The 27,566-nt window shown below is 54.0% G+C and overlaps 12 protein-coding genes across 12 annotated transcripts; 4 read left to right on the top strand and 8 right to left on the bottom strand.

Annotated features, from left to right (window-relative positions):
• Window positions 1–3,788: 3,788 nt before the first annotated feature.
• Window positions 3,789–4,709, bottom strand: PFLUO_LOCUS5382 (uncharacterized protein; the record flags this gene model as incomplete). Its single annotated transcript, XM_073782824.1, has 3 exons — window positions 3,789–3,827; window positions 3,947–4,465; window positions 4,596–4,709. The coding sequence occupies 3 exons, from the start codon at window positions 4,707–4,709 to the stop codon at window positions 3,789–3,791; spliced, it is 672 nt and encodes a 223-aa protein (XP_073639440.1).
• A 775-nt stretch (window positions 4,710–5,484) lies between these two features.
• On the bottom strand, window positions 5,485–8,002 carry PFLUO_LOCUS5381 (uncharacterized protein; the record flags this gene model as incomplete). Its single annotated transcript, XM_073782823.1, has 2 exons — window positions 5,485–6,177; window positions 6,230–8,002. 2 exons carry the CDS (start codon window positions 8,000–8,002, stop codon window positions 5,485–5,487), a joined length of 2,466 nt encoding a protein of 821 aa, XP_073639439.1.
• Window positions 8,003–8,907: 905 nt separating this feature from the next.
• Window positions 8,908–9,802, bottom strand: PFLUO_LOCUS5380 (uncharacterized protein; the record flags this gene model as incomplete). The annotated part of the gene is made up of 3 exons (XM_073782821.1): window positions 8,908–9,480; window positions 9,560–9,685; window positions 9,737–9,802. 3 exons carry the CDS (start codon window positions 9,800–9,802, stop codon window positions 8,908–8,910), a joined length of 765 nt encoding a protein of 254 aa, XP_073639438.1.
• Window positions 9,803–10,496: 694 nt separating this feature from the next.
• On the top strand, window positions 10,497–12,180 carry PFLUO_LOCUS5379 (E3 ubiquitin-protein ligase pub1; the record flags this gene model as incomplete). The annotated part of the gene is made up of 5 exons (XM_073782820.1): window positions 10,497–10,874; window positions 10,957–11,058; window positions 11,115–11,762; window positions 11,816–11,951; window positions 12,002–12,180. The coding sequence occupies 5 exons, from the start codon at window positions 10,497–10,499 to the stop codon at window positions 12,178–12,180; spliced, it is 1,443 nt and encodes a 480-aa protein (XP_073639437.1).
• A 1,041-nt stretch (window positions 12,181–13,221) lies between these two features.
• PFLUO_LOCUS5378 (uncharacterized protein) lies at window positions 13,222–14,365 on the bottom strand (the record flags this gene model as incomplete). Its single annotated transcript, XM_073782819.1, has 2 exons — window positions 13,222–14,073; window positions 14,147–14,365. The coding sequence occupies 2 exons, from the start codon at window positions 14,363–14,365 to the stop codon at window positions 13,222–13,224; spliced, it is 1,071 nt and encodes a 356-aa protein (XP_073639436.1).
• A 572-nt stretch (window positions 14,366–14,937) lies between these two features.
• Window positions 14,938–15,472, bottom strand: PFLUO_LOCUS5377 (uncharacterized protein; the record flags this gene model as incomplete). Its single annotated transcript, XM_073782818.1, has 3 exons — window positions 14,938–15,259; window positions 15,361–15,392; window positions 15,449–15,472. 3 exons carry the CDS (start codon window positions 15,470–15,472, stop codon window positions 14,938–14,940), a joined length of 378 nt encoding a protein of 125 aa, XP_073639435.1.
• A 242-nt stretch (window positions 15,473–15,714) lies between these two features.
• PFLUO_LOCUS5376 (glycine cleavage system H-protein subunit) lies at window positions 15,715–16,471 on the top strand (the record flags this gene model as incomplete). Its single annotated transcript, XM_073782817.1, has 3 exons — window positions 15,715–15,847; window positions 15,979–16,041; window positions 16,152–16,471. The coding sequence occupies 3 exons, from the start codon at window positions 15,715–15,717 to the stop codon at window positions 16,469–16,471; spliced, it is 516 nt and encodes a 171-aa protein (XP_073639434.1).
• Window positions 16,472–16,740: 269 nt separating this feature from the next.
• PFLUO_LOCUS5375 (uncharacterized protein) lies at window positions 16,741–19,179 on the bottom strand (the record flags this gene model as incomplete). The annotated part of the gene is made up of 1 exon (XM_073782816.1): window positions 16,741–19,179. The coding sequence occupies one exon, from the start codon at window positions 19,177–19,179 to the stop codon at window positions 16,741–16,743; it is 2,439 nt and encodes an 812-aa protein (XP_073639433.1).
• Window positions 19,180–19,573: 394 nt separating this feature from the next.
• PFLUO_LOCUS5374 (cation diffusion zinc membrane transporter Zrg17) lies at window positions 19,574–20,979 on the top strand (the record flags this gene model as incomplete). The annotated part of the gene is made up of 2 exons (XM_073782815.1): window positions 19,574–19,852; window positions 19,903–20,979. 2 exons carry the CDS (start codon window positions 19,574–19,576, stop codon window positions 20,977–20,979), a joined length of 1,356 nt encoding a protein of 451 aa, XP_073639432.1.
• Window positions 20,980–21,167: 188 nt separating this feature from the next.
• On the bottom strand, window positions 21,168–21,536 carry PFLUO_LOCUS5373 (uncharacterized protein; the record flags this gene model as incomplete). The annotated part of the gene is made up of 2 exons (XM_073782814.1): window positions 21,168–21,415; window positions 21,503–21,536. 2 exons carry the CDS (start codon window positions 21,534–21,536, stop codon window positions 21,168–21,170), a joined length of 282 nt encoding a protein of 93 aa, XP_073639431.1.
• Window positions 21,537–21,850: 314 nt separating this feature from the next.
• On the top strand, window positions 21,851–25,181 carry PFLUO_LOCUS5372 (uncharacterized protein; the record flags this gene model as incomplete). Its single annotated transcript, XM_073782813.1, has 6 exons — window positions 21,851–22,066; window positions 22,123–23,003; window positions 23,050–23,735; window positions 23,802–23,961; window positions 24,163–24,943; window positions 24,996–25,181. 6 exons carry the CDS (start codon window positions 21,851–21,853, stop codon window positions 25,179–25,181), a joined length of 2,910 nt encoding a protein of 969 aa, XP_073639430.1.
• A 275-nt stretch (window positions 25,182–25,456) lies between these two features.
• Window positions 25,457–27,255, bottom strand: PFLUO_LOCUS5371 (Guanosine-diphosphatase; the record flags this gene model as incomplete). The annotated part of the gene is made up of 3 exons (XM_073782812.1): window positions 25,457–25,514; window positions 25,569–26,913; window positions 26,970–27,255. The coding sequence occupies 3 exons, from the start codon at window positions 27,253–27,255 to the stop codon at window positions 25,457–25,459; spliced, it is 1,689 nt and encodes a 562-aa protein (XP_073639429.1).
• Between the last annotated feature and the right edge of the window lie 311 nt (window positions 27,256–27,566).

Genomic DNA, 27,566 nt, shown 5'->3' with positions numbered 1-27,566 from the left:
AATTGGCCGCTATATAACTGGAGCACATTTGTAATGTTTGGGTCACGTAAATCCCTTTCGATGGCGCGAGCGGGTTCCAGTCATTTATAAAGGACGAGCTGGAACCGATGCTGTAAGAAATGATTACTTTCGCATGGCAAATGTTGGGACTTCAGGGTGGTAGGTAGCATTAGGCCCGCGGCCGTTGCGTTGGTAGGGTTGAAAGGCAGATACATACTCCGTATAGGTAGATGCCTAAGATATGTCTGGGTGCCGTCGGGCGCTCATTTGTATTTGGACGCATTTCAGGCCAATTAACCCACGGTGATATTAATCGGCGACTCCGATAAATCTTGTATCAGCAGACCGACTTATTGTTGAACGAAACAAATCTCTAGTAGTTTATATTGCATTTCCACAGATCCCTGTATGATTGTGATATTGGTTCCCAGGGTCCATTATTAAAGATCCCTGGTAGCATATCACACACGCTTGACCTGGCGTCTTGCCTTTTTACCGTTAACAGAAAATAGTAGTGAAAATAGGGGCTGTTCCCGAAGCCGGTTCCAGAGAGCTGGGAATGTCAGCGACTTGAGCCACCGACCAGGAGTCCATCCTGCTGCCTAGAACATAGTATGAACAGTCGCAGTCTAGAACATTGGCCCAACGCACTCGAAACGGCAGTTGTCCATTCCTACTCCTATCTTGACTTCATTTTTCTAGATGGTGGGTGTATACTGCGGTGACTCAGCACGAATAATGTTCATTATTTGGCTGAGTGCGGTGGTGATTGAATTTTCTGTTCTGTATTTTTAGACCAAAGGATCGCGTCTAGAAAAAAATGGTGCCTTGAGAGTGGAGATTGAGCTCATTTGACCCGTACTCCGTAAGTTGAGAGCATCTACTCCGTACATCGGCACAACAAACAAGAAAGATGGACCAAATATAGTGTTGAAAGTAGCCTACGATAGCACGCGATATCAATATCCATGATGCCTGGCAAGTGCTATCTATCGGCGTAAACTGCATGAGGGAGACCCGGTCTGTGCGAAAACTGGACTTTCGGAGAGCAGTGCCAGAGTCAGCCACAGCCGCTATTTACCTTCTCTTTCGCAAGCACCGCCGACTGTGACCAATGGCTTGAAATCCAGTGATCCCATCTTGCAATCTCTTCGTTGACTCCGCCCGACCCCGTGTCGGGTCAAAGCTATCGGCCAACCATGGTCCATTCATTCATTTCCTACTCCGCGTCATTGCAGATCCGGACAATCGCCTTGGCCAAAAGAGACCACTACCGTATCCCGACCGGCAGTCTCTCTCTTTCTAGGTATTTCCGCTCGTCCTCGATAGCGCCTGTCTTGAAAATCCGGGTATACCCCCTGATACATACTTGCGAGAACATCATTGCCTGGGGTTCCATCTACGTCCGACGCTAGTCGGACGATCCCATCCCTGAAAGGGTCCGGGCGCTCGGTGCAGATAGGAGGTCGGCATTCTCTTGCCTGATTCGAGTTGGGGTTGTGAGCGCGGTACATCTATATCGACTCTTGTATGGTTAAATTGATTTGGAATTATGTTAGGTAGTAAATCTGTTCGTTTTGCCTGACCGAGATATACTTCACATTATAAAACTCAAAAACTCACCCATCATCTCGAACATGGTTGGCCATGACATACATCATAAGCTCAGAATCTCACTTCAGGTCTAACCTTCAGCGGCTTGGGAATAATATACAAGGGAGGCAGCGGACTATAACGAGGAAGGGGTCTGCGGAAGACGCGGGCAGGGAGAGGTAGCGGGAGCAGATCGCCTTTCTCGGCTGTAGAGCCCACTATTGTTGTTGATGGAGTGGAGATGTGCCTGGATGCGGATGACTGGTGTGGTACTGAGGAAACGGTGATGAGGCTGCTGAGGTGGTGGAAGGATTCTTCCTCTTCTTCTTGGAGTTCCTTTTGCTTGACCGAGTTGCTCTCTGATTGCTTTCTGTCTTGGCTCCCTAGTGATGGGGCAGAGGACCTGATCGTGGTCGCACTGGCAGACGAGCGGCGACTGACGGCGGCTGCTATGAGGGCTAGCTGGTTGACAATTTCTGTCTCTGATGCAGTGGGCGAAAGTGAGATGCTGTGCATGTGAGTTGATGTATATTGGGGGACGGCGTCCGTAGGACTGTTCTTGCATGTATCTTCTTGACAGTTGGTCAAGTAGGGAGCTGCTGCTACCTCTGAATCTTGGTTTAGCTGCTGAGGTCCCGCCCAAAAGGCGAATTTGGATCGATGTCGTTTCCGTAGTATCATGGCGACTGATATGGCGGCAACCAGAACAACTACTACTATTGATCGTTATCAGTAACCAATCTCGACAAATTTCAAAGCAATGACTTACAACTTAAAGAGACAATAAGTGCTATCCTCTGTGGAGGAGAATTCAATGGCATGGACGGATACAATGTACTTTTTCAAGAAATTAATGGGACGCCGAAGAAACCAGAGTAAAACGAGACATGGCGACCAAGAACCATGAATCCAAGACCTGGGACAGATGTTTCAAGCTCGAGTTTATATTGCCTTCCACCCCCTCTTGTTTGCTTTTTGTCCTGTTGAAAAGATAAAGGCCTGCTCCAACCCGACGGGAAACCGAAACTCGGCGGGGAGCCGAAATGAGATTCAAATCGGGCCGGGTCTGAAACGTTCAAGGACAGTCCCATATCATACGAGAGTGACAGGTCTATTTGCTCAGGTGCAGAGAATCCCCTGAAACTTAAACTCGGGCCTGTGATAAAGGACCTGCGTGTTGCAGGGTCACTCGGTTCGTTTGCAGAGGCGAGAAGACTGTGGGCCAGAGCGTTGAGCTCGGTTTACAATCGGACTATGACGGAGATTAATTAACTGTAGATCTAGCCCATGATCTGGGGGTTGAAGTGTTAAGGTATTTAGAAAATGTTTCGATTAAATATAGACAGACAGGTAGATGGTGATAGACCCAGTATAAGGAAGGTACGACCATACGGTCTCTGTTTGTAGTTGGCGCCTGCATGGTATTTAGTCCTTCTTCTCTTTCCTCTTCTTCCTCGATTCAATATCTGCATTCTCTCCATCTCCTCCACCAGCCATCTTCATTCTTTCCGTCTCATATATCAACCGTCTACTTCAATTCCGTTTGGAAAAATGGGCCGATATCTCTCCCTCCCCCTCCGCAGCGCCATGAAGCCCCGGCCAGCGACCGCAATGGCGACGCTGCCCTCGAAGAGGCCCTCTTGAAGGCCATCCAGTTTATTACCATCGACAACATCATCAGGATGGGGGCTATCCTGATCTTCATCATTTTGGCTTGCCAGTTTATGGGCAGCCTCGTGGACCTGGTCCTAGAGATACTGGAGCGGCGGTGGTTCAGCAGGTAAACTAACTGGATAATACTCATTCATATACAAGTATGTTTTATTGATGATCTTCATAACTGGCTCTCTGGTGCTGTTCCTCCGTGTGATGCTGCCCCGTCATGTCATGTGCTGGACTGTTTCTGCAGTATGCTGCGGTTTCATCTGTGTTGGTGAAACGGAGTTCAACGGAAGTATACTGACTAGGAACAGCCTATACAGTGACGCCAGTACCAACACCAACCGCTCCCGCTCTCAGGGAGACAGTGGCACTACCTACAACGAGGTGGATAAGTGTGCGTGAGTGTGTGTGAGTGAGTTAGTAGATTGTACTACGAGGGCCTACTTGAGGAACTGGGGCACATATTATTTAACCAAGTCTAGAGACCCAAGACTAAATTCAGGCAGGGTATCGAATAACTGAATTTCTGTAGTTCACTCCGTGGTCTTGGGATTCCGCACCATGCAGTACAACTATCCGCAAAGTTAGCCACCAAGTACCAAACGCGACAAAAAGCCACGAACTTCCCAAAAAAGGAAAGCCCCTTCAAAAAGAGCCAAGCACAAGGGGTAAACCAGGCACATAAACATACCATACAAGCATCCTCCCCATCCCTACACTCCATCTCCATACTCATATGAAACCCCATGCGCTCATAAATCTGCACATTAGGCACATTCTTCGAGCTCTCCAGATAACACTTCCTCCCCTCTTCGTCGGCCTTTCGCGTCACAGCTTCAAACAACATCCTCCCAACCCCCTTCCCCTGCGCCGCGGGACTAACCGCCACCATATTACAGAAATAGTAGCCCAGCGGATCATCCCAGATCTGCGACTGCGCTTCTGTCTGGCGCGCTTTCCAGATCCAGTACCTGTTCGCGCGCAGCCCGCCTCGGCCCAGGTACCGGATGTTATTGACGAGCTGGTTGAATGAGAGCGACCATCCTTGCACCCAGGAGTACCAGCTCTCTGGTGTGGAGGTGGGCTGCGGCGCGAGCCAGCAGGATACGCCCAGGATGGCGTCCTGCTCTTTGGCTACTTGGAACATGGCGTTTCGGATGCCCCAGTGGCAGCGTGCGGCTAGAGAGTCATAGTTTCTTTGCTTGTTGAACTATTTTAACCAGAAAAAAACATTGTAACGAGGGTCGGCGTCATGGACGAGACCGCGTTACGAGATATGCATGTTAGCCTATCTAGTCATCATCATCATCATCGGGGTAGTGGTTGTGGGTTATGAATACCTTGGGGCCATCAAACACCCATTTGAAATATGGATCATCCGCAAACGCCTGCTGAATCACCTCGATGACACCGGGGATGTCGGTTTCGGTCAGCGGGACGACTTCGATCGCCATGTTGACAACCGAGTAAGGCTATAGGGTCAAGCTCAGGTGCTGACACGGAAGGTTGCAGCTAAGAAGTATGGAGACGAGACGTCACGTCACCCGGAGTCTTCTGATACTAAACACTTAGCTGAGAAGCTTGGAAGCGCTGTCAGCTATGATAAAGCTGTGTGGTGCTAGAGATCTAGTAGGTGTGAGGGATTGGTGGTGTGTTGTAGCGATGATACGTGTAGTCCAGATAAGGTGTCGGCGAGAAGCGAAATCCAAAAAGAAAAAATGCGGGGAACCTCGGAACCCGGGGGAAAAGATGGGCGAAACGAGAGAACGGTGGACGGATGAGGGGGGAGAGGAAAGAAAGAAAGAAAAGAAGAACCCTGGCCGTTACCATTACGAGGCGCTGGGAGCCGCGGAGGCTGAAATGTGGAGATTGTTTGTCTTGACCGAATGGGAAGTTGGAGGCGCCCAGGTCTTATCGTGGTGGAGTTCATGACACATCGATAACTGGCAAGGTTTACATTCGGGAGAGTAGGTACCTCGCAGGTTTTGTGAAGAAATAGATACCGTTTTGAATTATCAACAAACAGATGGGATATAGACCGGGCGACACCGCAACCCGATAATGAGTGCATACAAAACTATCCATCCAAATCCCAAAATAACCACCAGATCTATGCAAACCGCTGGTAAACAATGCGCCCTATCCCATACCCACACCAAAGTCCGAGATGATGAAAATAGAAATGTCGTTGCGTCATGATCCATAACACCCTGCACCCAGAAACAAGTCCTAGCCATTGTACTGCAAGTCCGAGAGGCGCACCCACTCCCTCGGCACGTCCATGCTGCGATGCACGCGCCCGCCGGGGGTGAGAGGTACATCAACGCGGCCGAGGCCGCGCTCTTCGTGGTCATCGTCGTGCTCTGGCTCGAACGTCGTCCGCGAGAAGTAATCCTCCAACGCGGCCTCACGATCCCCGTCGGCGACGATAGAGGTGTAATCTGGCGGCGGAGTGATGAGAGGAGGAGCGGGCTCAACATCCTCAAAAGCCGGTGGGGCGTACGAGGGTGCGCGGAGGAGATGCATCGGGCGCGGGGGGTTGGGTGCGTGTTGCTCCTGAGCCAGATGCGCCTGCGGTGGGGGAGCTAAGCCTCCCGACCCGTTTGTGAAGCTTCGGGAGAAGCCCCGGCCGACGGATCCTCGGCGATTCAGATTGGAGTTGACGTCCTCGCGATCCGACCCGGAAGCCTGCGTCGCGACGCTCTCTCGAGAAGAGGTTGCCAAAGGCGCACCGGGGCAACCGCATTCAAATTCCTGAGCTGGAGGATTCACATTTGGCGCAGGTCCCTCGTATGCCGGAAGATAGATATTAGCCTGCGTGGCTTTGCAGGAGAGGATGTGGAATGGGGAGTCGATGGAGATCTCAAAATGCCGTCTTTTGCTCGGATCTTTTTCGTCAACCTTGGACAGACGAAGCACAATCTGACAGATAATTAGTACAGTATCAGAAAAAGTAGCAAGCGTCGAAACCCACCTTGATCCAATGATTGATCTGAATGTTCTCGTAAGTCGTATCAAAATGCAGGCGATGGGGCTCGTCTCGGGCCTTCATTTCCTGACAACTCGGCAATTGCACACTGAATTCCATCTCCGTTGGACCGACGCCCGTCTCGCTCGCGAGATTTCCCAGCAAATTGGTCCGACTCCGATCCACAATCTCTTCTCCTCTCGCGGCAGCAGCACGGTGATCCCACTCAATTCCACCGCCTGCGGTGACCCGCATGGAGCTTCCGGGGTAGGTGCTTGTGCTTGCCGTATCGGCCCGTTTCTCAAAAAGAAGCACTTTCTTAGCTGGCTGAAACCGATGGACGCTCTTATCTGCGGTCCAATGCTGGGTGTTCTCCGTCACAAAGACCTTAATGCGGTGGCACTCGACTTTCGCCAAGGGCGTCAACTTGAACGCAATGGGGATCTGAGATCCCAGTGGGAACGATTTCCCCGAAATGACAATGTCGTAGTGCAGCTGGTCTTCCCAATTCCGCGAGATCGCAATCGGCTCCACTTGCTCCAACGAGCCCTCAGCCGGGGTGCGAATTACGGGAATCTCCATCGTGCCCAGGAGGTTGGGCCGAAACGCGCCGGATCGCTCCACGCCGGCCTCAAGGTCATACCGCACGAATCCGAGATCGGTCTTGATCGTCTCCGGGAGGGAGCCATCGATTGGGAACTCGAAGCTATACAGGTAGTCGCCCACCGGGAACATTCGATAGTTGCGTTGCGGCTGGTTTTGAGTGTTTGTTGGAGGCTCGTTCTTGCTGAAACTTCGGGAATGGCCCTGATTCAATTGCAGCGAGAGACGCTTGGCTTCTCGGCTCGTCTGGTTGATATTCGTGGCCGAGCCGCTCTTGGAAAACAGCTCTCGAGTAGTCGAGGTGACGGCCTCCTTTCCAGACAAGGAGGAGATTGGTCGCGCATGTTGATAGAAATGTGCGCCGTAATCATTCTGCATCAATGCCGTATCGCCGTGGTTGAAATAGATCACGCCATGGGTGAACAAGTCCTTTTTATCGTGGAAATGGACCTTCTTGGGTGGGATACCATCTGGCCAGTCTGTCTGCGCGTGTCCGCGAAAGCAAATCGAGATCTTTTTGATTTTGACACATTTGGTAACCTTCAAATGTAATTGGCCGCGCAGAATCGCCGATTTTTTGGTGCTGGGATCATGGTGATCGTAACCTTGTAGATACAGTACGGGTTCTGTCAGGGCAATGCCAACGGTGATGCCGCTTCCCGTGGCGACAATCTTTTCGTTGCGAAGCGGGGTGAACGGCGTGACCAATTCGGGGCCGGAGGTGGTCGTGAGATCGGGGACGACTGCCCGAGGCAGGACCTCGGTGGCGGTGGAAGCTCCCGAGTGCATTTCTAATGGGGAGGGCGGCTGCTCTACCTCCGCATTCCGTGGAGACACAATGATCTCCGAGACAGGCCGGATAAGCGAGGAGCGCGGTGACAGGCGCGGCGGGGTTGGCGACGATGGGACACCGGAGGAGCGCAGGCGGAGAAAGCGCTTCGCGTTCTCACGTGGGCCCGCCAGTTTTTTCAGAATCGACCCGCGTCGACCAACCTTGGGAAATTGTTCCTCGGTGACGTGGGGGGTGGTACAGACACTCCGGCGTCGGGCCGACCGTGTCCGAATCAGGGTCGAGAGCGATAGCGACAGAGGAAGCGCGAAGTAGTCCGGCGCTGGTGGGATCGGCTCATTCGCAGATTGCGAGAATACCTGCGCGGGGACAATGTGAGCGGCCATCATCGCGAACAGGGCCACGCGGTAATCCCCGAACGTGGGGGATCCACGAGGAGTTTCAGTGTCACTTTGAAGGGGAGGATCTCCTTGCGGAGCAGGGGAGAATGAAAGAATGAATGGAGGGAGGTGTATAGATCGAGGGCGAAGGGCAGAAGCAAAAATGGCCCGCCGACACCTAAGTCGGTCGTGGAATACGAAAAGGGTCACAGTGGCAGGGGGAAGGGGGGGGGGACAAGAGGGATGAAGGGAGTGATACTAGCTAGGACTTACTTTTTGAATCCCAGGCAAGGTAAGACACGTTGTGAGACCTTCTGCTAAATGTTTGAAGCCCCTTGTGTCGCTTCAATGTAGCGTAGATCGACGAGCATACGCAAGGAGCAGGGACGTGGCAGAAGGGCAGATGGTTAGAAGGCAGGGAAAAGGGCTGACTACATCACCTCGGGATCGACGTGACGATCCTGGTGGGCGGGGTGAGAGAAAGAGAGAGAGGGAGAGGGAGAGAGTCAGAGAGAGTGAAGATCCTTCCAGTAAGTAGGTTGAGGTTTCGGGACTTAGGGGGCGTTCGATGATGCCATGAACCGCGGGAGCCACGGGTGAGAGTGACTATCCGGCGATCCGAGCCAAAATTACCCAGGGAAAGTGGAAGTTGGCCCCGATTCAACAGATCAGGGTAAGATTATCCTCTGATCGGAGAATCATGAGTCTTTGAGGCTAACCTAGCGCACTATTCTCGTCGTAGGTTGTGGGAGCAGTCCCGATCACCACTCCTCGCCCCCTCCGCGGAACCCAATGCCGACCCAGGCACGAGTCCTCCGTTCGGCTGACAGCTGGCCATGACCTCATCAGGCACATAGACCCTAGATCTAGAATCCTGCTCGGTGGCCCCCCACCGCCAGTGTGCCACCTCCTCACGTAAACCAATTATCGTCCAGCTCGTTCAGGTTCATTAGGCTATCCCCCTCGAGTTGCCCAAGATCGCCCTCCGCGAGCTGGTCCGTTTCAAGGAACAGATCATCGAAGCTAGATTCGCCCATGATCTCCGGATCCCCGTCCTTCTGCAGCTCCAGGTCAAAGACTCCACCACCACCACCACTATCAGGTGGTTTCGCTTTGTCGAACGTCGATCCCGAGAGGAAAGCTTGATTCCCCAGCGAGTCATCCCCGAAATCTAGGTTGAGGTCAAAGTCATTGGGACCGCCCGCGTTGTCATTGAGCACGGAATCAAAGTCGATCTCTTCTGGCACCGGTTCCGGTTCTTTTTCTTCTTTAATGGGGGTGTCGGCGTGCGTCTCTGGCAGGGTCGGTGCTACGGCCGGCTGCTCTTCGATCTTGGGTTCGACCTTGAGGTCGTCGTCGACAGGGATCTTCTCCGCCTCGAGCTCGACCTTGGGCTCGGCCATGACCACATCTTCGACGGGCTGTGGTGCCGTTTGAGCCTTGATGGCCTCGTAGTCTTTCTCCAAAAATGCTTTTGCGATGAACTACGACAGGGTTAGCACACATCAAAAGCAAAGTCGAGGAATAATCGGCCGATCGTCTTCAATAATAGATCATGCTTACAATCTGCTCCGATAGGTTGTCCAGGGCCTCTTGGAAACTCGCGTAGTAAGCGGGAAGGGACCGCTGCAGCGTGGTCTTGGGTGGCATGGAAGCTGGCTTCCTGAAGAGGCGCCCGGTGTCGATGAGCTGGGACGGTCAGTGGGTTGGTCCAAGAAGCCCCCGGTGGGCCATACTGACCGTACGCTCGATCATGGTCGAGAGCTCCGTGAGGGAGTCTGGATTGGCGTAGTTCGGAGCGGCCATGTTGCTGTGTCGCCGTCTGGAAGGTTGGTGGTAAAGACGAAGTTGTACGAACTCCAGGCGCTGGCACTAAACCCGGGCAGGCCTAGCGCACCCCCCACCCCTAGCGGCTCCGTCTCCCTTCTTCTTCTTTCTTCCTTTCTCTCTCTTCCTTCGCTGTCTCGATTTCTTCTGCACTTCTTGCTGTTGAGCTCTGTTCAGTTGTTTCCTTTTCTCCCTTCTCTCTGCCCCGCTGGTGCTTTTCTCTGTTTCCTCCCCCCAACCCCTGTGTTGGTTTCCTGGGTGTTTTCTTGGCTCTCTTTGTTTGCTTCCACACCTCGATCCATCCGGGCGCTTTCCGCAACATTTCCAGCGCGTGCCCATTCCTGCCCAACCTGCGACAATTCGGGTGAAGCCCACTTCAGCTCCTCCCGCCCCTCGTCGGGAGTGTCACAGATTCCGCCGTGCTTCGTCCAGCGCTTTTGACCGCGTGTTTCTTTGTTTCACCCAACCGTCCAGCTCCTCCTTTTGATTGGACCCGCGCTCGTCTATACCACTGCTCCCTATAGGTCTCACTGCTCGACTGTGGTCCTCTGCATTTCTTTGAAGCTCCTGACATTGCCAGATCGGAAGCTTCTTAAATTGACCACCTTTTCATCTGACCCGCTCGATCGTTTCCCTCCCCCTATATCGATATACCCCCCCACCACCACACACCATGGCCGAGAACGTTGCTGCTCAGACTGGCTCTGCTCTGCTATCTGCTCCCCAGTCCTCTGCAGGTGCTCAGAACCAGCAGTACGATGCGGGCCAGACCAATGGCCAGACCAATCCATCCCACATGCCTCCTCCGCCCCGACCGCCGGTCATCATCCCGCAGAATACCAACCCGATCCCCACCGCGATGGGCTCGCCCATGTCAGGCGGAATGATGTCCCCGACGAGCGGTGGGTTTGTGCGCCGCGCTGCCCCCGAGCCCAACAAGAGGGCCCTCTATGTGGGCGGGTTGGATCCGCGGGTCACGGAGGATATCCTCAAGCAGATCTTCGAGACCACTGGTCATGTCCTCAGCGTGAAAATCATTCCGGACAAGAATGTGAGTGTAAGGAACCACCCCCCTGAGTCGGCGCTTACCGCCACTCTGGACTTCTTTTGAGGCTGACCTGCCCGTGCCGCAGTTCAACAGCAAGGGCTACAACTACGGGTTCGTTGAATACGACGACCCAGGCGCGGCCGAGCGAGCGATGCAGACACTCAATGGGCGTCGAATCCACCAGTCGGTGAGTTGAAACGGTCACTTCGTATTTTCTGCTCTAATGAAAGGGGCTTGTTTCAGGAAATCCGTGTCAACTGGGCGTACCTGTCCAACAGCACCAATAAGGAAGACACCTCGGGCCACTTCCACATTTTCGTCGGCGACCTGAGCAATGAGGTGAACGACGAGATTTTGCTCCAGGCCTTCTCTGCCTTTGGATCGGTGTCAGAAGCTCGTGTCATGTGGGATATGAAGACTGGACGCTCGCGCGGGTACGGCTTCGTCGCGTTCCGGGAGCGCCAGGACGCTGACAAGGCGCTCAACTCAATGGACGGTGAATGGCTGGGCTCTCGGGCCATTCGTTGCAACTGGGCCAACCAGAAGGGCCAGCCCTCGATCTCGCAGCAGCAGGCGATGGCCGCCATGGGCATGACACCCACCACCCCGTTCGGTCACCACCATTTCCCCACCCATGGGGTGCAGAGCTACGACATGGTTGTGCAGCAGACTCCGCAATGGCAAACTACTTGCTACGTGGGCAACCTGACCCCGTACACGACCCAGAACGACATGGTGCCGCTGTTTCAGAATTTCGGTTATGTCATTGAGACCCGTCTTCAGGCCGACCGGGGCTTCGCCTTTGTCAAGATGGACTCGCACGAGAACGCAGCCATGGCCATATGTCAGCTCAACGGCTACAATGTCAACGGTCGTCCGTTGAAATGCAGCGTATGTTGCTCTTCGTAAATAGCAGGGACGGAACCTTTGCTAACCGTCAATAGTGGGGCAAGGACCGTCCTCCTACCGGCCAATTCGACAACTTCTCTCCGCCGCAGGGTGGTTCTCCGGGCTTCAACAACCAGCAGCCAACTGGCTTTTTCCCCCAGTACGGCGGCCCTGCTAATCCCATGAACCAAGGTATGTCGCTCGTTTCGATTGCCAGTTTCAAAACACTAACAATGAATCAGGCCCTGCCCCTGCTGGCCGAGGCTGGGACCAGCAAGGCAACAACTTCGGCGGACCCGGTATGCCCAACCAGGGCTATGGCCAGGGCGGCGGCTATGGCCGTGGCCAGCCCATGTCTCCCACGGGCAACTGGGACCAGTCGAACAATAACAACAACTTCAACGCAGGCTACCAGGTGTAGACTGTGTATCCATCCACCGCTAGCCGGGCGAGAGAAGTTGCAGTCGTGCTGGTCCACGAAAGACTCCACCGCCGTTTCTAGTTTACCAGCTGCCGGTTCAGGCTTCTCTCCAATTTTTTATTTCTGTGTGATTCGTTTCAAAAATTGCCCCCCTGCTGAAGTGGATTTTCAAGCGACCAAACTGCTTTGTCTGAAATGCAATTTGTGTGTTGTGCACTGCACCGAATACCCCCTCCAAAGTCCACTTTTGTTTTGTTTTGGGTTTTTTCTGTCTTCTTTTCTGTGTTTGTTTTCCCTTCCCCTCGGACTGGCTTGGGCTTTTCCACTACCCCCCAAAACCAACCACAAAAGCTGCATTCCCTTCTCTTGCTTTTAGCTTTGTGTCTTCGTTTTGATCTTCGTCTCTGTGTCTTTGTTTATCCATCATCCATTCCAGTACACAGTTTTTGTGCTCTATCAAAGTGGCTTTACTTCTTCATGTCTGTCTTTTCTTAGGCTTCTCATTTTTCCCCTCCATGTTTGATATTGCTCATTCTCCTCTACTCAAAAACTTTTTTCTCTCTTTCTCTTCATGGGTTCATTACACCATGGCCATGGTCTTTCTTTCGGTTTTTGAAAATCTCGATCGTTGCATTTTCTTTCTTTCTCCTTCCAAAGAGTATTTATTTTTCGTATAACCCTTATTATGCCGTGACGAGTTTTCTTTTTTGAACCGCCTGGTCCATCCAACCTGTTCTATCTGCTGGCGTTCTTTTCGTCTGTCTATATACCAATTTGCCTTTCTTTCATCCTTTCTTTCTAGACTGATGAATTTAATGTCACCGTATGGACTAACGCTCGTCGTGTTGGTGAGAAGAGGGTTTCTAGATCGATATATCTATCATGTCTACAAGAGAAACTTTAGCTTGCGTCGCTGAGGCAGATTGAACTACAAAAAGTTGTTGATAAACCAAGTAACATCAAGAGGCAAAAAGGGAAAGGTACGCTCATTTTTATCAATATGTCCTGGTCTAACTTTGGTATATACAATTCCGTGCTGGATCACAGCCGCTCAAGTTGCCGCAGTCGCAGCATGCTATCCTGCAAGGTGGTCGCCAGCAACGTCCCATCAGGACTCCACAGATAACTTTCATGCACGGCCCTATTCTCCGCAGACCGCGGAGTCCAGTTCTCTTGGACGAACCACTTCATCGGCAGATCCAACGGATCGGCCTTGCCGCTGTCCTTATCAACAGCATCCCAATCTACCATCCGGAGCGCCGGTCCATGATGATGCACAATCACAGTGAGAGTCAAACTCGCCATCTCGGCGAAGTGCTTGATGCCCAGCGCGCGCGGGATGAGGAGCAGCGAGTTCTTGTCGCTGGCGTACATATGTGCGCAGGCGTACAGGTTATCGTACTCGCCCTCTGCCTCCCGTTCCCGGATCTGTGAGATTGTCGCTCGCGGGTCTAAATCCGGGGACCCCTTCATCCGATACTGCGTCAGCTGCCGGTACTTCTCCGGATGATCCCTGACCTCCGGGGAGGAATTGTAGTCTTCCATATCTACCTTCCGGACATCAAGACCTGGAAACTCGCGCTCGACAATATTCCCCTCATTCACGGCCTCGATCCACCAATCCGCATCCACGCTAGGGCTGACCGGCTGCTCCTCTGCGCGCTTCGCATTGAGAATCGGCGCAAATCGCTGCTGCGCGGTTTGCGGCTGGTGCCCGAATGTTTGCTGCTTCTCGTCGCGCTTGAAAGAGCAGAGACCCGAGAAACAGATCTTGCCGTTTTGGCGCGCGTCCACGGAGCGCGTGCAGTACATCTTTCCGTCGCGGATGTGCCGCACTGTGTAGATGTAGGGCTCGTCTAGGCGGCCGGCTAATATAAACGATCCGGTCATATCCTGCAGACACAGAACATAAAGTGAGTAAAACTGGACCAATCAGGTGGATATAGCAGAAGAGGGAAATACCAACATGAACCATAAACCCCTTGTCCACCGTCTTCGACGCCGCATAGGCCGACTGCGCGTAAACATGGCCGCCAAATGAGCGCGTGCTCTCGCCCGGAGGAAACGGCGATGCGAGCGAGCGGAAGCGCTCCATCTTTTCTGGCGAACTGGCGCCAGGCACTGTGGTCTCTGCGTCAGGGAGACGGTCCAGGGCCATCAGCTCCACCCATGGCCGCGGGGACATTGTGGCGCCAGAGTCGACGGATGGGGACTTTGGGGACATGTGTTTTGGGAACATGATCTGGCTGGCCGGTGGGTCGGCAGCCAGAGATTGGAGCTGACCGGATAGGTCTTCTGGAGTGAGAGAGGGAGAGGGAGGAAAGGTCGGTGTTTCTTACTTCCACTTCCGTCGGGGAAACTGGGGAACCTCGGCCGATCCGCATCCCGTGACCGAATGACTTACATGCCGGAGTATAAGAGTTGCGGAATAGAAGATTGGAATTTATAGCTGTAGTCCAGTCGATACGGCAGGGGAGATGGATTATGTAGTTATATGTTTCAACTGATGTGGTATGAGAAACCCCAATCCCTATGATATGGCGATGGTATAGTATAGGTATAGCACACCCAGAGAAAAATCAATCCGATTGCAAATTATACACAGTAATGCGCCGGCCGTGCAGACAGCAGGAGAATCGCCCTGATTCCCCATGCGATGATGATACAGAAACAAAAAGACGGAGATGCTGGTCATGTCGAGTTCACAGATAACTCCAGTCCCCAATAATCAATCCCCATTCCAAACACTGACCCCAACTAAGAGGAAGGCGGAATCAGATCCATGATACTGCGATGATTATTCCACTCCACCTTGCCCTCCACATCCTTGATCTCCTCCAGCTTGTCGCCCAGCTTCACGACGGAGAAATTGATCATGCGCGGGTCGAGTCCGAGCGTGCGACGGACAGACGACTGGATAGGCCCCGAGGCATCGAAGCGCATGATGAAGTGGTGGCCGTCCGTGTAGCGGGCTTGGTGGCGCGTCGTCGGCTTGGGTAGGCGGAAGGTGCCCCAGTTCGTGTAGCCGCGGACCACGCCGCCGGAGCGGATTACCTGGGCGCCGGCATTGCGGGCGATTCTGTTTGTTTCAAGCGTTGTTAGTATTTGGGGGGATTCTGGATACAATTGACGCAGAGGTGGGAGGTGGATGTGTGCTGTTTGCTGTCGGGAGAAACATACTCTCGCACCTCGTTGATGCTGCCCGGACGGACCTGCAAAGACATGTTAGCAGATACCTTCAGCAGCAAAGCCTCCGACCGCAACATACAATGGCAATCAACTCGTACAACATTGCATCGAGTGTTTGGTGTGTTGTCAATGATGATGAACTAACGCCAAGTCAAGGGGTCGGAAAATCCTTCCCTTCCCTTCCGGCTTCCCTTATCAGCCCGTGACCTTTGCCCTTATCAGCTCCGCCGGAGAACCAGCAGCACTGGCTTCCCGACCTCCTTGCTCCAACACTCTCCCCTCTTCCACCTCTTTTCTTTTCTTTGCCTCTCTCTCCCATACAAATCTCCCCTCGACTTTCATAAAATGTCTGTTGCTCGTGTTGTCCGTCCCTTCGCATCGCGGCTGCTTGCCCAGCCTTCGACTCCCCTCTGCCGCGCTGCGCCTGTCCTCCGTTTCCCGCGGGGAAGCACGAGGAGTTTCTCGCAGAGCCCTCTGGGTGAGTACATGCCCTCCCAAAGCTGACCAGCGCAGTCGCATGAAGAAATCCAAGCTGCAATTGCAGTATCGGATGCCTCGCGGTTGTGACGAGGAGCAATTGGTTCGCTAATATCATCCGTTATGGTACAGCCCAGCTGAAGAAGTATACCGGTTCGCACGAATGGGTCGAGCTAGCCGACGGCGGCAAGACCGGTAAGTGATTCAATTCAATTCCACAGATCAGCCCGTCGTCGATATGGTCTAGCAGTTTAATATCCTTGTTGTGTGGTATTGAGTGTGCTGACCCGAAACGAAATATCCAGCTAAAATCGGCATCACCGAGTACGCCGCCCACGCGCTCGGAGACGTCGTCTACGTTGAGCTCCCCGAAGCCGACCTGGAAGTCCAGGCCGAAGAGCCTGTCGGCGCCGTCGAGTCCGTCAAGTCTGCGTCTGACGTGCACTCGCCCGTCTCCGGCAAGGTGATCAAGGGTAATAGTGTCCTGGTTGACGAGGCCAAGACCATCAACGCCAGCCCCGAGGGAGAGGGCTGGATTGCGGAAATTGAGGTTAGCGATGTTGCAGAGTTGGATGGGCTGATGGATGCGGCTGCTTATGAGCGACTATTGAAGAGTGAGGAATAACTGTGCGTGACGGAGTCGGGGGATGAGTGATTTGGATTGTGTTATAGTATTGGTGTATGTCCTAACAGAGCTGGACGTTTTTCCTTCAACGAAAGCGTTTTAGACTATGCTCAAGTCCCATATGGCTTGGCTTCCCCGTTCAACAGGATGCTTGATCTCATACCTTGTTCTCCGGTCAGTAACCACTCCCTACATGTAGTTGACTCCACGTATACCATAGAAACATCGATTCGGGATCTATGTACATAAATATACACATACGACATGAGTTATACAGGCGGAATGGATTCCCGACAAATTGGACACTGCAAACGAAGTCGCATCCAGCTTTCAAGACAGGCCGTGTGGAAGATATGCCGACAGGGCGTCACCATGTAAGTGCGACGGCTGAGAATACTGGTAGCTCCATCGGTGACGCTACTGCCAGCACCAGCTGACAGCGCCGGGAGGACAGGGACCTCGATATCCTGCATGCAGATGGCACAGTCGAACATGGCCTTCTTCCGGTCGCGGGGCCGCATCTTGTCATCATCCTTGGAGTCACTGATCAGATCCCGTTCATCGGCCCGGAGGGACGTGATAGACAGAGTGTCACCACCAATGCCGGCCTCGAGGTCCTCGTCTGCACCAGTCGTGTCGCGCAGCGTGGGATGGTAATCGTATGCCGGAGGAGCCCACCCACGGGGAACGAAAAAGCGCGGGCCTAAAATATCCTGGCTAGCCAAAACCCAAGCCTGTATCCACATCCAACCTGTCATGGTGAAAGCGGTGGTCCAGTCGGGCCGGACAAACAGCACGTTTCCACGAGCTGTGAGGAAGTACAAGAATGGGAAAAGCCGCAGGATACTCTGGCCGATCACGAAATCCCACCGGAGCGCTTTGCGGCAGTTTCGCATGACATTTCGATGGATCTGTGGCACCCAGAAGGAGAGATAGACCGACGCTAACAGGCGTACATAGATCGACCCAAGTCGTCTTGGCAAGAGAAAGGCCCAGAAGGATAGGATCAGCAAGCCAAACAATGCAAAATAAAACCGCGCGTACATGGCGCCCACATCGGCCCGCACTTGTCTTGGGCCCGGGGCAGCCGGGCGGGCGATGGTCGGCGGGGGCGGCGGTGACGGATCCAGTTCTTCGGCAGGGGGGTCTTGATCGGGTGCTATAATAATCGGGGTAGGAGCTCTGTCTTGCACGGCCGTTGCAGGCAATGGCAGCGTTCCAGGGCGCACAGCCGGTGGAGACGGGATCACCGCACGCTCCGATTCGCGTCTCTCCGGCTCCTGTACCGCCCAGATCTCCATCATGAACCTCATACCGATGTAGCTGACGGAAAGAAATGCCAAAAAGGATGCAGTCGTCAGAACCAAGAAGGAGACTGCTGCATAAAGCTCCAACACGATGAAGATGAGAACAAACGCATCTCCCAGCGCCATCAACGCAATGGTATAGAAACTGACACGGCTCCGCGTCGATGGAGTAGAGGCTTCCTTAATCTGGCGCAAAAGAAGAGTGATCTGCCCAACAAACACGGCAGAGACCACGAAAATGAGACGAGCCGCATATTTACTGTACTCCTCATGCTTCGGCCCGGTCAGATACAATGTTTCCGAGGGAGGAAATTCGGGTGCCCCCTTAGTCTCGAGTATGTAGCCGCAATCTGGCGAGAAGACAATGGCCGACATCACCATGAGGGGAGGATTCGGAATGGGCGCTCCCATTGGGTAGCGCAGCTCACGCTCCATTTGCTCGAGCAGCGGTCGGTCCGCAACATTGTCACCAACCAAGACGGGGTGTTGCTGCATATAAATTATGTGCTCACATCTGGGCGCAGGAAACTCGATCTGCTCTGTCCCTGCCAGAGAGGACCAGGGGAACAGAGTCGCGGGGCGATTCTGCTTTTCGGATACGGTATCCGAAAGCGATTTGAGCAGGAGTCCGTGAGACAGCTCATAGGTGTCTGGCGTAAGCGCAAAATGCGGCAATGAGAAGACCCCGCCAAATTTTTCGCTCGAAGTACTCAACATGATTCCTCCGGTCTCCGGGAAATGCACACCAAAGAGCGACAAGTACCAGGTGTTCCCCCAGAAGTCGTCACTTTCAACGGCTAGGTTTGCTCGGATTTCTCGGGCAACGCCACCACCGATTCGAAGCTCTTCTTCCCCGGATTCCTCTAGAGTGAAGTAGAAGGTTCCCTGATTCCCAGTGATGTTCGAACCGAACTCATGGGTAAAGTACTCGTGCTCGAGCGCGATGGCAGTCGTATTGAGAGATCCACGGCGAGTTACATCCTGTGTCCGTCGCACCCAGTCCCCGCGCAGCTTTCCCGTCGCGTTGCGATATACTGGGACCAGAAGCTGGGACAGGTTTAAAGGTGCCTCGGCGGACTCGCCGGCCAAGTCTATTGGGGGCTCCAGCCCGGCATTCGAGAGAGCAGAGCGCAACTGCTCACGCGCGCGATCCTGCACATGCGGAAACATATCCCAGGCATAACTGTCGTTCTTCCTGACTCCTTCAAATGGAAGCCATCGATCCGCCAGCGGATCAAAGTCCCCATAGGACGAGTCGTTCAGTAGGCGCAGCGCATGGCGCTCGCGAACGAGCTCGCGTTGACGCTCTCGGTCCTCATCTATCAAGGGAGGGCGCGATTGAGTGCTCAGGAGCAGGTAGAAGACGAACAGGAAAAAGAAGAAGGACCCGCGGTTATCCATCAATGATGCCACAGGGAGCTGGGCATTAAGCGGGGGGAGAGTGGGAGGAGAGGATGAGCATCGCGCGGAACAAGAAAGAGAGGAATCCAACCCAAGTAAGTGAAGAAGTAAGTAAGGACACAAGTGAGTTCTTGAATGAATGACGAGGTCGAAGAGGAAAGGACTGATGATGATGTGCACGAGTCGACACTCTGGGCCCCGCCCCTTCCGCCGGTCAGCTTGACGTGACACCTGAGGCAACCATCCATGAGAACCACCTGTTCCTATCCATCTTCACTTACACCCACCCTCTCTACCTCTCTCTCTCTCTTCCCCTTTCCACTTTCTCTCGGCCTGAGGCGACATACGGCGCGGGCGCTTTCGCTCGCATTCGCCCCCCGTGATGGCTTCCAACATGCCAATCCCTCTGCCTCCGCGCACCCCGACTCCGCCCTCCGCCGTCGACGATGCTCCGAATCAACATGCCTTTCAGGCTCTAGACCGCGATGCCCTATCGCCATTGGTCGACACCTTTCCAAAAAGTGCATCGTTAGAGACAGCGACGAAAGACCATGTCAGCCCTACGATTCCCTCCTTCAATCCGACTCCTGAGAATGGCGCGAGCGACAGCGACCCGGCGGGGCCTTTCAATTTCAGTACGACGGTTATGGCCAAAGGCCCAGTCCCGAAATCGGTATGGATCAGTCTTGATTTTGCTATAGCTTTTACTGACAGATGGAATAGCAGCAGAACATTGGACAGCGGCGTGGCCACAAGTATAAGCACAGTAGCATCTCTCACCAGATCTTCATGGAGCCTCCGCCACGCGCACCCCTCGCTTTACCGAACTCGCTTCCCATCCCCACATTCAAGGAATACCGTATCAGCATGTCCAAGGAGCAGAAGACCCGATTTTGGTGGAGTGTGTGCCACATGTTCGTCGCGGCTTATACCCTCTGGACCGCGCACGGGTCACTTGCGATGACCGCACTGTCGCACTTGATTCTATTTGATTCACTAGGAGCTCTGCTGTGTGTAGTTGTGGATGTCCTGAGCAACTTTGAAGTATGGAAGCGATCCAGCGTGCGACACCCATTCGGCCTGGAACGCGCCGAAGTCCTGGCTGGGTTCGCCATGTGCGTGCTCCTGCTGTTCATGGGTCTCGACTTGATCTCCCATAATCTGCAGCACTTGTTGGAGAAAGCCGGCCACGAGCCGCACCACTCGCACGAGCATGATCGAGTTTCCTTGGGCAGCGTGGACGTTACCGCTGTTCTTGCCATCTCGTCGACTCTAGTCTCGGCAATGGGACTGAAGAACCATGCCCGCATTGGAAAAGCGATGCGCTTTGCATACATTGAGTCTCTTCCGTCCGTCCTGAGCAATCCCTCCCACTTCCTCACCCTCTCGTGCTCAGCCCTTCTTCTTTTGCTCCCGTTGGTGTCCATTCGCATTTACGATTGGTTGGACAAGCTACTTTCTGGGACCATTGCCATTTCAATGTGCGTTTTGGGAACGCGCTTGGTGAAAACGCTTGGGTCCATGCTTCTCATGTCCTACTCTGGCCAGGGCGTGGCGGATGTCATCAAAGACATCGAAGCAGAGCCTTCTGTGTTTGGCATCGACGATGTCCGATTCTGGCAGGTGCATTATGGACTGTGCATGGCGAATCTCAAGCTTCGGGTTGCTGGCTCCGATGAAAACCTGGCCCGGCTTCGTGAGAAGATCTCCAGTTTGATTCGGAACCGCTTGGGTGGAGGATATGGCAGCGGAGGCCAGAAATGGGAGGTGTCCCTGCAGTTCACCGTGGAGCGTACATAGAACATATACATGGCATAGCATACCCCCTCCTGCATTTGCATCAATTGAGCATGTCTACGTGATATCCCACCTCATATCACAAGAGCCCTGTGCACTATAAATGGTGATATCAAACCACTTGAATTTTGATACAAAAGAAACTAGAAACACAATGCAACATGCTCTTCCCCTTTCTTCTGGGCAACATTTTATGACGTCGCAGCCAGAAGACCGCCCGCCTCGACCGGAGAACCCTCTCGCTGGTCTCTCCGCCGACGCTTCTCCAGAATAGCCTCTCGCCGCTGCGCAAGCATCTTCAGCTGTCTTTGCTCAACACCCTGGAGCCAATAACCGAAGCTGCCACCCACACCGGCGAAGAGAGGGTAGGCCCAGAGGGCTTCCTTTTGGAACATGGGACGCATCTCGATGCCGAGTTGCCAAAGGCGGACGGCGATGCCTTCAAAAATTGATGGTGTTAGCTCATGCAGAATTATAGAACTTCCTTATAGACAACCAATAGAAAGTCCAGTAACAAGTCACGTACCGAAGCCGCTCCAGAAGAGCACCTTGTGGACCATGGTCGCGGTCGCCCGGACGTGTGCGGATAACGAGAGAAATTCAGGGGGTCGAAGGGGATCCGACAAGCGTGGAAGGCGAATCAACGAGGTGATGTAGTGGGATCACACCGCAGCGACCGGGATTGAGGGCGAATCGGTGGGTTGAAGGAGGAGATGGTCGGTCTAGTGCAGGAGAACGAGTTGTGAAGTCAATTCGGCGGGCGGCAGCGACCAGGCACGGAACAACGTTAGTCCCGGGTCCCTTCCTATCGCTTATCATTGATCCTTTGCTTTCACGCGACCCTTCTTTCTTGCTTACACGCGCGTCACCCATAATGGCTACCGACGAGGACATGGAGGGTGTCCAAGTCGAGAACAAGAAGCGGGCCTCGGTGGACATTGACAATGTCAAGCGCAAGAAGTTCAAGGCTGACGACTTGCCTTTGTCCGGTGCCCAGCATGCTGCCATTGACAAACTCTTGCACTCCTTCAAGAAGAAAGGTGGCTTTGACAGCGTGCGCAAGAAGATCTGGGCCGAATTCAATGAAGGGGTACGTTCCCCTTTTTGCAGGTTTGATTGCAGACATCGCTCATATATTCCATGCAGGACTCCAAGACCAAGTTTACGGACCAGTTGATTGCGCTCGCCGAGTCCGAGATTGACCGCGAACCAGCGCTACTGTCTCGTGAGCGAGGAAAAGCCGCGACCCTTATTGAAGGTGCCGTCGACCGTGGGGATGTCTACAAAAACGTGGAGGACTCGATTGACAATCTTGCCGCCAACCACCTCGAATTCATCCTCGACTCCGTCCGAGGAATCCGCCGCCAGGATGTGGGCGATGAAGTAGCTTCGCGCGAGGAGCAGTCGGGCAACAAAACCGACGAAGAGTACGATGTCTATATCAAGGCGAAACGCGAGGAACGGGAGAAAGTCTGGCGCGAGGAGATGCGCAAGCAAAAGGAGGTGGAAGAAGAACAGAAGCGGATCAAAGAAGAGGAGCTCCGCAAGAAACGTGAAATGGAGCGACAGAAAGAGGAAGAAGAGAGGGCCAGACGCAAAGAGCTGGAAGAAAAGAGACGGGCTGAAGAGCGGGAGCGTGATGAGCAGCGAGAACGAGAGCGGCAGGAGCGATATGAGCGACGAAGACGGGAGGACCGTGACAGATTCCATTGGGATCGAGATCAGGATCGCAGTCGAAGCAGAGATCGTCACCGGTACCGTGACCGTTCGCCAGCACACCGAGCTGACCGTGGAGTGTCTCCTCGGCCCCGGGATGCAACAAAGAAAGAATCGTCGTCAACATCAAAAGATCCAACCCCTGCACCCCCACCCCCTGCTCCAGTGGATGAGAAATCCTTGGAGGAAGCTGCTCTGCAAATGTTGCTAAAGGAAGGCGAGGAACTTGCGGCCAAGGCGCGGCAGAAGCCCGAGTTCGACTTTGAAGAGGCCGAAGCCATTGAAAATGGACTCAAGCCGGGGGCGGCGCAGTCCAAGAGCGCTACTGAAACAAGACACTCCAATACTCCCAACAAGGCTGGCACACCGGCTCGAGACCTCGACAGACGACACGGTTCAAACGCAGATCGCACTGAACGGCCCCGTCATCATACACGAGATCGAAGCCGGAGTCGCTCCCGCCGCCCACTTGCATCTCGTTATGAGACGGATCGCCGCCACGGTCGGTCCAGAGACTCCCGAGATCGTGACATGGACGAACGACGTGGATATCGTGACTTCCGCGACGATGATCGAAGCTACAGACCCAGCCGCCGCAGCCGCAGCAGGTCGACTGCCCGTGGACGTGATCGCAGCCCAGAACGGCGTGAACGACCTCGATCCAGGGACCCCGCTAGGGACTATGATCGGCGACACCAGGAGCGCAGTCGCAGTCGCGACAAAGAAAGAGACCGCCCTCGACGCAGCCGTTACTCCCAATCTCCCTCACGACCCAGTAACACATCTCCACGACCGCGGCGACGTTCACGCACGCGGTCCCCTTCGAGACAACGCGCACGCGAGCGCCCCAGGTCCCGCTCTCGATCCGCTCGACGCCGCTCCCGCTCCCGTCGCCGGTCTCGCTCTCGCAGACCTTCTCCCCCAGGCCTCGACATCGACCGATACGTCCCCTCTACAAGCAATCGCAGCAGATCACCACGCCGCCGCCCGCGGTCTCCGGAACCGGCAGCAGCAGACCGGTCCAGAATGGGCGATATCGATCGGTACGTCCCTGTTTCGGAGCGCAAGAAGGAAGGCGAGCGCGAGGAGCCGGCGGCTGAGCGGCCTAGAGCCGATGCGCCGGATGATCGTCGGCCTCGGCGGCGCACTCCCAGTCCTCCTCGTAGAAGAAGTCGCAGTCGCAGCCGTCGGCGCAGCTTTAGTCGGAGGAGGAGCAGGAGTCGAAGACGGAGTCGCAGTCGTTGATTTGAACGATAATGCTATGGACTTGTGTGTCCTGTTTATTTTTGTATTATTAGCCATGTATATTTAGCGATAATTGAACCCAGCACTAATCCTACTCCCTGGGATTCGATTCACTCTTTGTTCCCAAGGTAAATAAACCAAGTCTAGATGGCCTGCCGTTGGCGATAAGCTTATCACTCAACTCACTTATCGCCCCGACAGAAAAAAAAGTTCCCTCCCGCTTAGCACCAACGAACAACCAATGTCCCACTCCCTGAAACGACCTCGCGACGAAGATTCATATACTCCGCCGACAAGCAATAACCAAGGAAACCTTCCTCTGTCCAAGAAACTGCGCATCGCCGCCTGGCTGTCCTCGACACCGGATCCCGTTTCTCTCAGCTCTGACGACACCTTCGCAACTCCTCCGACTCTGAATGACGAATCCCCTCTATCTACGCCACCATCTATACGCATGAGCCATACTCCTACTACTACGAAGATGTCTAAACGAGATGAGGAGGGATTGGCCCGTTTGTCGAAACGGGGTATGAAGACGACAGGTCACGGACGGAATGATGAACTACCACAAGCTTCATCCTCGGACGACGAACCGACCTCTTCATCGGGGTCATCATCTTCCGAAAGTGAAAGCGAGAGTGAAAGTGAAAATGAGAATCAACCCCCACATACAACCACCACCGCCGCCGCCGCCGCCAATAATCCCGCCACTGCTTCCGCCGAGCCCCCAATACCAAATATCACTGGCCGTCCAAAACCACAGATACGGCGGATGGATGGCGACTCGGGTCTCTTGTCGCGTCTATCGTCGTTTCTGCCGCAGATGAAAGATGCGAATGAGAGTTTGCAGAAAGATATTGCGGCGGGGACGGCGGGGGATATTATCTTGGATTCTTCATTGGATATCCGTGGGAGTGGAGATGAAGACGATGAGGAAGAGGATGAGGATATGGAGAAGGGAGAGGGAGGGGGAGAAGGGAAGTGGCAGAGACAGTACATTGAAATGGTATGTTTAATCTCTCTTCTCTATTTGGTAGTCTGGTGCTGACCTTTTCTAGAATCTTGGGTTGGGAGTCCTGGAAGAGAAACGGGAAGACGGGAGCACTGCAGAAGAAAGTCCTGACTCTCACCACCCCGCAAAAGATGCATCAGCAGCACCAAAAGATTCGAATGTTCTCGGGAAGCTCATGAAGACCAAACAATCCTCAACGGAGAAGCCAACAATCGAGGAGATGGCGGAGTGATCGCATACCATTTAATAAACCATTTACCGTGGATATGAATGGAATGATCTGTCAAGTGATTTTCGTATGCAGAAATTCGCCAATACAATATAAATCACAGATATATACCGGAGAAAACCCAAGAAATCCACCGGCCACACGACAACAAACAAATCTAGAAAAGAACACAATCGGAGAAGGGAAAAGAAAAGGGGGGCATATCAACGATCTATTTATATGCATGAACCCATCAAATAACCGTGTCGCGGACATGTCATGAGGAAGAAGAAAAAGAATTACGAGATCTCCTTGATCCGACATGTCCAGCCGGATTCCTTGCTCAGGAGAGGCAAGCTGGAGAGAAATTAGTATGCAGATAAGATAATCATGGGGGAGGGAAATACTAACCTCGCACCAAGACACCAGCCCAGCTCGTTGTTCTTGATTTTCTTGGCGATCTTGATTTCGCGGGTCAGCGGCATCTCGTATCCGGTGTGTAGCAGACCCAACATGAAGTTGAGGTCCAAGCACCACTCAGGCCGATCATGAAGCTCCTCCAGCGCCTTTTCGACGCCCTCGAACACCTTCCAGCTAGACTCGCCGGCGCAGACTGTAGAGGTCAGGTCGTGCAGCTCATCTATAGTGAAAGAGCTGGGCATGCCAAGCGGGTCGGTGCGGTCGAAAAAGTAGGAGAAGGCGTAGACATCCTCGCGGGCGAAGGTCTTCGCCAGTGACGGCTGATGCACACCGTTGAAAGAGCACGGGGCCAGCTTGCAGTCGGCATCCTTCTTCAGGATCTTCTCAGTCAAGCCGCGGCACTGCGCGGCTGTGGAGTGCTCCTTCGAGCCGGCCATCTTGACCTTGATACTTGGGCCAAAAGTAGAGTGACCGTCGGGGTACTTCAGTTCCACTTCCTTTTCCATAGCGGGGCCAATGCACGGGTTGGTGATCGGCCGCTTCAGCCACGACAGGTCGCTGGGGTTATTGGCTAGCATGGACTCCACGAGGTACTTGTGGACGGCTTCACGTGCCGACATCAGACCATAGCCAAGGTGAGAGTGCTGGTAGAGCTCGAAGTGGCGGCCGCCGAACTGCAGGTCATACTTGTGGTCACCTTCCGCCAGGCGCTCCGGCATACCGCCCGACGCACTTTGCTCGAAGGTCGGCTCGAAAACGATCTGAGTGGAACCACCGCCCAGATCAAAGACGGCAGCGGTCGGGGTCTGATCGGGGCCACCGATCTTGCCCAGAAGATAGTTGGTCGTGATCCACGCATAGACGCCCTCATCCTTGCCATCCATGATCTCGACGCCGCCCTTCTCCTTGGACACCACGGGGAATGGGTAGGCCGTCTCCAGGCGGTGTCGTACAGCCTCGAGGATGTTGTCGCTCATCGATGGACCGAGGAGACGAAGTCCGGCGGTGGCCTTAACAGCAAGTGGCGTACACGGCCTGTACTCTTCGGGAACGTTCTGCACGGCAACTTCCATGAGGGGGTCCAGACTGTGGGCAGCGCCTTCGGCATCTTCCTTGTACGAGCTAAGGCCAGAGCTACCACCTTCCACCTTCTTCGTCTGCTCGAAAACCTCGTTCTCCAATTCCGGGGTGGGACCGCAGTTATTGAACCGGTAGACGTGGATACGAGAGCCCGTGCTGCCAGCATCGATCATGAGCGCATACTGGATCAGAGGCTTGGAGGAGTCATAGGGTTTTGTGCATTTAGTCGAGGCGCTGGCGCCGGAGGGCGGTTGTTCTGGACGACAGGAAATCAGTTCTAGGAAACAATCCAGTCCTTGCGGAAGGGCATACCGGAGCTAAAACTAGTGCGGGGATATGAGGGCTTCGAGGGCGACATCCATAGAAGCAGCATAAACACAACACCGACAATAGCAGCGGTCTTCAAATACCGCGATCGCTGGGTCTGGGCCATGCTGGATTTTTTGGGGCTGCGGGGAGCAGTGCCTAGTCCGTGACCGGTTTCGACTGAATTAGGAGAGACGGAGCCGTTGCTGTGAGAGATTGAACGCTGGCGAGCGACTGAATTGAGATCGAGTTGTTTGCTAGGCGGCTGTTGCTTGTCGACACTTGTCGACATGCGAGCAACGGGAACAGCGCGACAGGTGGCGATCGCACCGGGAGGGAAGAAGGAGAGTGAGGGGGGCGAGGTAATGCAAGGAGCGAATGACAGGAATTAGGGGACAAGGGAATAAAGCTCTAAATGCAAATCCAAAGGTTCAGGGGAGAAAGCAAAAAAGACCCAGCGATAAGTAACCAGAGGCGAAAAAGGGATTCGGGGCTGTGGCGCAGATGTGGCGGGTGGCTTGCTGACTACATGCCGAACTGGCTGTTTGCGGCCGGGCTTTGTCAACACGCACGACAGTCACCGTCGGGATCAATTCAATCAAT

This window comes from Penicillium psychrofluorescens (genome assembly GCF_964197705.1).
Source record: "Penicillium psychrofluorescens genome assembly, chromosome: 3".
NCBI classification, from domain to species: domain Eukaryota; kingdom Fungi; phylum Ascomycota; class Eurotiomycetes; order Eurotiales; family Aspergillaceae; genus Penicillium; species Penicillium psychrofluorescens.
The sequence above is the reverse complement of the archived record's forward strand: the minus strand, read 5'-3'. Positions and strand labels throughout refer to the sequence as shown.